Genomic DNA, 9013 nt, shown 5'->3' on the forward strand with positions numbered 1-9013 from the left:
CTCAATACACTCTGTAATGAACACAGTGCAACTTGGAATGTACAAGCACTTCTTTGCTTATTCATGCTGTGCAATTCTGAATTTGCAATTTGACAGGTGTCATGAATGTGAGCTTTAGTTTTCAAGTCAATTATTATTCAAATGATCTCTCCCTTTCTCCTTTTATCTATCTCTCTCTTTCTCCTTCTTCCTTCCTCCAATTTGATCCTTCTAAGGAGTGTGACGTGGGATCGCAATAACACCACGGCTACAGGATTCCAAGATGTGGCTCGGGCCCTGGAACAGTGAGACACACACACCCCAACACACACACCCACTCACTCAAACAAACTTGAACACGAGGGACATGAATAAAAGTCAAAAGACAAGAGACGTATATCTCTGAGCTTGCCTTGCAGTCGTTGCACAGTGTTTCATCAGCACCCTGACCTGTTTGTGAGGCAGGGCTGCCTGTTTTAAGTTCTAGTGGCAAGGATTCGCATAAAGAGGAGAAGACATTAGAGTGATAGCCACTACTGCATCAAGCATTTCCATTCCTTACTAGTTAAAGGCAATTACTCATAACTATAATCGAAAAGGTATCGATTTGTAATGATTTCTTGTTTTTTCCTCTCTTCTTTTTCTCTTGACAGTAACTTCACCCTGCATTACATGTCCATCCCCCTCAATGATGTCACACAGGCTTACCGGAGTGCCCCTGAGAAGATTGACCAAGCGCTGACCAGGGTGGGTCACCTGGGGTGTGATGTCACACCATGACATCATGACTGTTGTCAGCAGCTTATCTCATATCCATCTCTCGTGTGTTCATATTTCTGCCCTGTTCACTTTGCTTCGTCAAACCCTCTCTTCTCTCTGTTGCGCGTCTTCTTTCACCTCCAACATTCCTCCTTTCCCATCCCTCTGACTTTGTTCATCAGATCCAGCGTGCTCTGTTGAGGAACAACCAGACCCAGAGGTTCTCTCAGAAACAGGCTCTTCGTCTGCACCAAGGCCTGGTCACCAGCACTGCTGAACAGGTACAAATACTGTGTGCTTATGTAAACTGTGTAATTTTGGCGAGAAAGACAGTCTTCGAGTCAAAACCCCACGGACTGACGGCTGTGTGTGTGTGTGTGTGTGTGTGTGTGTGTGTGTGTGTGTGTGTGTGTGTGTGTGTGTGTGTGTGTGTGTGTGTGTGTGTGTGTGTGTGTGTGTGTGTGTGTGTGTGTGTGTGTGTGTGTGTGTCAGGTGATGGAGCGGCTGTGTGTGCGTGTGCAGCAGCAGGTGTGTGCTCTCCGAGGCTCAGAGGAAGGAGAGGAGCTGCAGGCTGCCAGACAGGTCCTGAAGGAGGCCAGAAACTCCCGTGCGGTAAGTTGGCGTGTGCGTAAGCATGCGTGTTTATATATTCTAAACCACTCTCTCTGTCTCTCTCAGCTATACTGTGTGCGTGTGTGTGTGTGTGTGTGCGTTGAATATGCATATGTATGTGTGTTGAAATATTCTAAGCTCCTCTCTCTCCCTCTCTCCCTCTCAGCTCTATCCATCTCTGTGTGAGCTGGCCCATGTTCTCTCAGTGGACGGGCCTGTCAGACAGAAACTGGACTCTCTAGCAGGAGAGCTGGCCAAGGCTGCTGACAAGGAGCTACAGGTAGGCCACTCAACACTCCTCTCCCCCTGCATGGTTAGAGTTAGACTATGATGGATTAATTAAAAGATAGATAGATGGATGGATATATATATATACTGCTCAAAAAAATAAAGGGAACACTTAAACAACACATCCTAGATCTGAATGAAAGAAATAATCTTATTAAATACTTTTTTCTTTACATAGTTGAATGTGCTGACAACAAAATCACACAAAAATAATCAATGGAAATCCAATTTATCAACCCATGGAGGTCTGGATTTGGAGTCACACTCAAAATTAAAGTGGAAAACCACACTACAGGCTGATCCAACTTTGATGTAATGTCCTTAAAACAAGTCAATTTGAGGCTCATTAGTGTGTGTGGCCTCCACGTGCCTGTATGACCTCCCTACAACGCCTGGGCATGCTCCTGATGAGGTGGCGGATGGTCTCCTGAGGGATCTCCTCCCAGACCTGGACTAAAGCATCTGCCAACTCCTGGACAGTCTGTGGTGCAACGTGGCGTTGGTGGATGGAACGAGACATGATGTCCCAGATGTGCTCAATTGGATTCAGGTCTGGGGAACGGGCGGGCCAGTCCATAGCATCAATGCCTTCCTCTTGCAGGAACTGCTGACACACTCCAGCCACACGAGGTCTAGCATTGTCTTGCATTAGGAGGAACCCAGGGCCAACCGCACCAGCATATGGTCTCACAAGAGGTCTGAGGATCTCATCTCGGTACCTAATGGCAGTCAGGCTACCTCTGGCGAGCACATGGAGGGCTGTGCGGCCCCCCAAAGAAATGCCACCCCACACCATGACTGACCCACCGCCAAACCGGTCATGCTGGAGGATGTTGCAGGCAGCAGAACGTTCTCCACGGCGTCTCCAGACTGTCACGTCTGTCACATGTGCTCAGTGTGAACCTGCTTTCATCTGTGAAGAGCACAGGGCGCCAGTGGCGAATTTGCCAATCTTGGTGTTCTCTGGCGAATGCCAAACGTCCTGCACGGTGTTGGGCTGTAAGCACAACCCCCACCTGTGGACGTCGGGCCCTCATACCACCCTCATGGAGTCTGTTTCTGACCGTTTGAGCAGACACATGCACATTTGTGGCCTGCTGGAGGTCATTTTGCAGGGCTCTGGCAGTGCTTCTCCTGCTCCTCCTTGCACAAAGGCGGAGGTAGCGGTCCTGCTGCTGGGTTTTTGCCCTCCTTCGGCCTCCTCCACATCTCCTGATGTACTGGCCTGTCTCCTGGTAGCGCCTCCATGCTCTGGACACTACGCTGACAGACACAGCAAACCTTCTTGCCACAGCTCGCATTGATGTGCCATCCTGGATGAGCTGCACTACCGGAGCCACTTGTGTGGGTTGTAGACTCCGTCTCATGCTACCACTAGAGTGAAAGCACCGCCAGCATTCAAAAGTGACCAAAACATCAGCCAGGAAGCATAGGAACTGAGAAGTGGTCTGTGGTCCCCACCTGTAGAACCACTCCTTTATTGGGGGTGTCTTGCTAATTGCCTATAATTTCCACCTGTTGTTTATTCCATTTGCACAACAGCATGTGAAATGTATTGTCAATCAGTGTTGCTTCCTAAGTGGACAGTTTGATTTCACAGAAGTGTGATTGACTTGGAGTTACATTGTGTTGTTTAAGTGTTCCCTTTATTTTTTTGAGCAGTGTATATATATATACATTCTTTGGCAGGAGACCTGGCCAAGGTTGCTGATAAGGAAATATGGGTACTGTGATTCTTATTGTAGACAGGACTTATTGAATGAGGGAATAACACATTGATGGCTTTATTGACTGATCATTCCCAGGTGATAGTGGACTCCATGGTGTCTCTGTGTCGGGAGCTGTGTCCCATGTCCTCCTCCTCAGCTGAGCGACTCAACCCTCCGCTCTCCTCCATCTCAGAACGCGTCTCCATCCCTCGCTCCACCATCCGCACCGCCCTGATGGAGAGAGCGGCACAGGACATCAACAGAGCCCTGGAGTAAGAGGGGGAGGAAAAAAAGAGGGAGGGGATGAGAAGGGTCTAGACTAAAGAGAAGGTTGTGAATAGAGAATTTGAAGGAAGTATTCACTCCCCCCCTTCTCTCTCTCTCTCTCTCTCGCTCTCTCTCTCTCTCTCTCTCTCTCTCTCGTTCTCGTTCTCGTTCTCTGTTTTTATCTTTCACCCTCAGGGACGTGAAGCTGTCGGTGGTCTCCTATCTGACCAACTCCATAGTGGATCAGATCCTTCAGGAGCTCTACACCACTCACAAAACCCTAGTACTAACACACACACTACTCTCTCTGTGCTCGATGTGTCTTTACCTCTATGCACTGTGTACCTCTGTGACCTCTGTGTACCTCTGTGTACCTCTGTGATCTCTGTGTACCTCTAGAACAGAACTTGTTCAATCTCAGTTTCATCTCCCCACCATCTCACACCAGTGAGCATAGTCTCAGACCAGGCCAGTTCCCATTGTGTCAGACCAGTAATATAGTATTGTAAATGTCTCTCTGTTGTCTTAGCTGTGTCAGGTGTCCCAGGTGAAGCGTTTGGATGACGCAGGGACAGGCAGACGCACCATCAGACAATCCAGAATCACAGACTCACTGGACTTCCCCGACGAGGAAGGCCTGGGCATGAACATCGTAAGTGTGTGGGCAGGTGTATATGTGTGCGTGTACGAGTGCATTTTTCCATTGCTCTATCACGTTGCCTTTCCTCTCCCTTGTGTCTTACTAGGACACCATCGCCATCAAGAAACGTAGCTCCAGAACCAGAAGGATTCGTCCAGTGTCAACCAGATTGAGTGAGCTTACCTTAAGTTCAGACGAAAAGTCAAAAAAGTTATATTACAGTTCGTAGAAACATGTCAAACGATGTATAGAATCAATCTTTAGGATGTTTTTATCATAAATCTTCCATAATATTCCAACCGGACGATTACTTTGTCTTCAAAAAAGAAAAGGAACACAGCTAACTCTCATGTAAGCGCGCGCCACTGAGCTCATGTCATTTTCTCTGTCATCTACTTCCAGGAGCTCTTATTCCCCCCCTATTCACAGTAGAAGCATGAAACAACGTTCTAAAGACTGTTGACATCTAGTGGAAGCCTTAGGAAGTGCAAAATGAACCCTAAGTCACTGTATACTGTATAGGCAATCACTTGAAAAACTACAAACCTCAGATTTCCACACTTCCTGGTTGGATTTTTCTCAGGTTTTTGCCTGCCATATGAGTTCTGTTATACTCACAGATGTCATTCAAACAGTTTTACAAACTTCAGAGTGTTTTCTATCCAAATCTACTAATAATATGCATATCCTACCTTCTGAGCCCGAGTAGCAGGCAGTTTACTACAGGCACGCCTTTCATCCGGACGTCAAAATACTGCCCCCTACTCTAGAGAAGTTAATAATAAGGTTTTCATGCAGGGCATTTTATGTCGATTAACATGAATTTGACCCAACTTTTATCTTCTCTCCCTCCCTTTTAGGTCTTGGTGATGATCCCACCTCCTCCCCGCTTCACTCTGGCCCCCTATCCCGCTCAGCATCATGGGAGGATCTGTACACCCTGCCTACCCAGGGTGCACCACTGCGCCACGTGACACAGGTCAGGCCACGGCCCCCGCGAAGGCACTGTCGAGGTCAAGTCCCCGTGGAAACAGTGAGTCAACTCTGACCTGTAAAAGAAGAGCCAGACCCAATCCCAAATCAACCCTTAGCCCCCTAAGCACTTCATACAGATCTGAAAGCTGGTCAAGTTGAAAGTTCAAACTTACCCACTAGGCTGGGTGAAATGTGATAAATACAATACTTATCCAATCATTTTGGTTAAACTTCAGTACATAGGGGGTAGGGGTTGACCAGGCCTCTGAGCCAAACAAATCTATTCACCTCTCAGTTTTAGTCATCCTGGTTTTTCATGCCAGAGGCATTCCAAAAATAGGTTTCTTTATGACTGTGAATCTGTCGCATTATCTCATGACTCACTCGTTTATCACGTTCTCCAATCCACAATGCCCCAAGGCATCTCTCTGTTGGCAGCATATCAGATTCCTCAGCTGCGTCCCAAATGGCACACTTTTCCCTATATGGTGCGCTTCTTTTTGACCAGAGCCCTATGGGCCCTGGTCAAAAGCAGTGCACTGTATAGGGAGTAGGGTGTATGTACATGATACATGATAATTGCACATGATAGAACGGCAGTAGTTTCAGTGTGACAGCAGAATTTGTGTTGGTGGCTGTAGTGTAAACCTATTATCTCCGTCCTCTCAGCACTGTTCAGAGAACGGAGGAGTCAACATGCTGGAGGATGGACTGCCTGATTTCTTTACCAAGAGAGTCCTGCCTGACAGGTAGGCTACGCACAATTTCACACACACACACTCACCCACACACACACACTCACACACACACATGCACTCTCAGTGACCCAGCTACCCATATCTTTATCTCTCCCCACCAGTCAGCTGTCACTACTCCATCAAGCTCAGTCCCTGAGGAGGAAGAAGAGACGCAGTGTGCTGTCGATCTTCTCCGGGTTCCGCAAGAATCGCAACTCCACCATCTCCAATCAGGAAACAGAGTACGGAGGGAGTCCTGAAAAGTCATGCACACATTTAGTTGATTTATTGACGAATATATGATTACAGGTCCTTGTTATAAATTGTTAACAACAACTATTTAATAATTGTTTATTGTCAGTTTATCAGTTTATAATATGTCTCTGTCTCGTTCTCTGTCTCTCTCTGTCTCTCAGTAGTGGCTCAGAGAACGTGTACTCTATGATTCAGCACCCTAAGGATCATGGGAAGGGGGAGGCCATCATTGAGGTAGGAGCCAATGGGAGGATGATGCCGTCCCCTAGGCCCATTCAGGGCACACCACTGCATGGGATGAGGGGGGCCAGGCCCAGCCCCCACTGCCTCACACAGCGACAGGTAGGAACGTACCACTGTAGGTCTGTCCCTAGTTCATGAATAGGGCCAGGAGTTTTACCTGACTAGTCATCTCCTTGTCTATCCCACTCATTACAAAATGCATCACAGTACAGCATACATGCTTTTACATTCTATGTAATCTATTACATAGAATGTAATGCGGTTCTTCAGAGACTCCCCTACTACTCCCCTACTCAGCTCATGTATTAATTGGAGATCCAGCAATTTTCAGACCCACTCTCTGGACTGGATGGTTCTGGAGGTCCTGCGGGTCTCCACTGACCTAGGAAAAAATGCTGTGATGGAACATTTTATGTTTGTGCTTTTCTAATAACCAATTGCTGTGTTCATGTAAGAGACTGAACGAATCCTCACTGTCAGTATCTGTAATTTGGCAGTACGCCCAGAACCTTGTTTTGAGAACAAAAGGATATCTCAGTTTTAAGGTCTCAGCTTGGAGAGAAGAAGCCCCCTGAGGTATTGGTCTGTCACATGTTATGAACCAGTATTGGTCGGTCACATGAATGAAGCAAACGTTAATGATGAATTAATTATATATGATGAATAAGCTAAATCTTGTAAATATAACTTGCCAGCAGTATATAAGAGGACTAACGGGACTGCCTCGGTAGAGCTCCTGACAGATGTGTACTATGGCATCCAGTTTGTTGAAACCTCTCCTGTTAACTGTTAATGAACAATGATTAATTTAAGATTGACTTCGAGTGTCCCATGTGTAGAATTTCCATGAGAATGCTTTTAGTTTTTATACCCCCAGCTCATGGAATAGCCTTCAGGCCACCTTGACATTAGACTTGCTGGTCTCCATTGGACAGTTTAGACTGAGTTTAAGCAAGGTGATATGTGAGAGTTGTGTTTGTTTTGATTAATCTTGTATTTATATTATTATCTTACATTATTTGTATTAAATTGTGTATGTTCATGTTCGCAGGGCTCCTTTGTAAATGAGACCCTGGTGTCAATGGTGACCCACCATGTAAAATTAAAATGAAATAGTAAAAATTGCATATATGACACAATGTAAGCCTTACAATCTACTCTCTTCACTCTGTCTCTCTCCTACCTTCCAGCCTTCAGATCTGATCGGGATGGTATACAATTGTATCGGAGCAGAAGACGAGGACTCAGACAGTAGCTTTGAGATCAGACCAGTGGACAGAGACACAGACAGACAGAAGGACCCACAGATTGCATCAGACACCCAGACAGAGTCCCGTGCCAATGGACATGCAATGTCCTCCGCTTCTCTGACAGACAAACAGGCTGACATACAGACTGACATACAGACTGACAGACAGACTGACAGACAGACTGACAGACAGACTGACAGACAGACTGACAGACAGACTGACAGACAGACTGACAGACAGACAGAGCCAGTCAGTCAGGACCTGCCGATGCCCAGCACTCAGACAGACACACAGACGGAGGTGGAGAGACGGACAAAGGAGACAGAGGGGACGGAGTCCATGGAGAACAGGAAGGAGGGTGCCCCCTGTGGACAGAAACCAGAACCCCCTTCTCAAAGCAGCAAGCCCAACCTGGCCAGCATTAAACAGAGACACCTGCAGGGAAGCTCCGGTACTGCAACATAAATAACAAGAGGTGTATTAACTAGAAGTGTATTAAGTAGCTCTGAGTCTCTACTTTTATCCAATGTAAAAAACACAATTTCAAATTTTGCTACATAAGACCAATTTGAGCCGGTCGGTCGCATTTGGCTCCGGCTACTGCATGTGCTAGAATATGGATATAGAGTTGTTACAGAATTACAATTTCACTTTTGTTTCACACTTTTTTTCTTTGTAGAGAAATCAACTGATGGCATCAGATGGATAGAGGGAGACAGGGTAGAAGAGGAGAATAATGAAAAGAGACGTGAGGGTGTGCAGAAAGACAGAGGGGCAGAGGGGCAGCGTCCCCCATTCCTGAAAAGGTGTGTCTGTTTGTCCGTTTGTGTCTCCTCGTTTTTTGTATCGCTGTTTGTTGCTTGTATGTATTGTTAAGTCATTGAGACAGACACAATCTATCTCCACAGCCTGGTAAAGATAAGACCTCTCCAAAGACACAGCCTGCTGTCACCCCGCCTGAGGAAACCACCAATGAGAAGAAAACCACACCTCCTGTTCCACCTGCCTCTGCCAAGCCCTCTTTTGATTTGTCTAAAGCTCCTGTCAGTCAAGAAGAAGGGACTAATGAGAAGAAAAGCCTTCCTCCTGTGCCTCCTGCTTCTACCAAGCCTGTGTTTGAATCTCCTGATCATGCTGGTTGTCAAGGTACCACTATGATGGAATTTCACTGAAGGTGGTTTTATTAAGAAATGATTGTAGTGATAATTGATAACGCTCTGGAAAAGAACGTCTGCTAAATGACTCAAATGTAAATAAAAATGCGCATGCAGTCCCAAAAATGATCAATGGCTATGAATA

At 46.4% G+C, this 9013-nt stretch overlaps 1 protein-coding gene across 2 annotated transcripts in view; it reads left to right on the top strand.

Annotated features, from left to right (window-relative positions):
- LOC106600234 (capping protein, Arp2/3 and myosin-I linker protein 3) overlaps positions 1 to 9013 on the top strand; it is a 50134-nt gene that overhangs the window by 38936 nt on the left and 2185 nt on the right. The window contains exons 22-37 of one of the 2 annotated variants that reach the window (XM_045714798.1): positions 216 to 284; positions 633 to 726; positions 921 to 1019; positions 1231 to 1350; positions 1517 to 1630; positions 3444 to 3619; positions 3810 to 3897; positions 4144 to 4266; positions 4361 to 4427; positions 5115 to 5287; positions 5899 to 5978; positions 6089 to 6208; positions 6383 to 6563; positions 7655 to 8165; positions 8394 to 8520; positions 8623 to 8860. In XM_045714798.1, coding sequence (XP_045570754.1) covers positions 216 to 284; positions 633 to 726; positions 921 to 1019; positions 1231 to 1350; positions 1517 to 1630; positions 3444 to 3619; positions 3810 to 3897; positions 4144 to 4266; positions 4361 to 4427; positions 5115 to 5287; positions 5899 to 5978; positions 6089 to 6208; positions 6383 to 6563; positions 7655 to 8165; positions 8394 to 8520; positions 8623 to 8860 — 2380 coding nt within the window. The remainder of the gene's footprint in view (positions 1 to 215; positions 285 to 632; positions 727 to 920; positions 1020 to 1230; positions 1351 to 1516; positions 1631 to 3443; positions 3620 to 3809; positions 3898 to 4143; positions 4267 to 4360; positions 4428 to 5114; positions 5288 to 5898; positions 5979 to 6088; positions 6209 to 6382; positions 6564 to 7654; positions 8166 to 8393; positions 8521 to 8622; positions 8861 to 9013) is intronic. The other variant, XM_045714799.1, reaches the window with a different exon arrangement.

This window comes from Salmo salar, chromosome ssa03, assembly GCF_905237065.1.
Source record: "Salmo salar chromosome ssa03, Ssal_v3.1, whole genome shotgun sequence".
Lineage (NCBI taxonomy): Eukaryota > Metazoa > Chordata > Actinopteri > Salmoniformes > Salmonidae > Salmo > Salmo salar.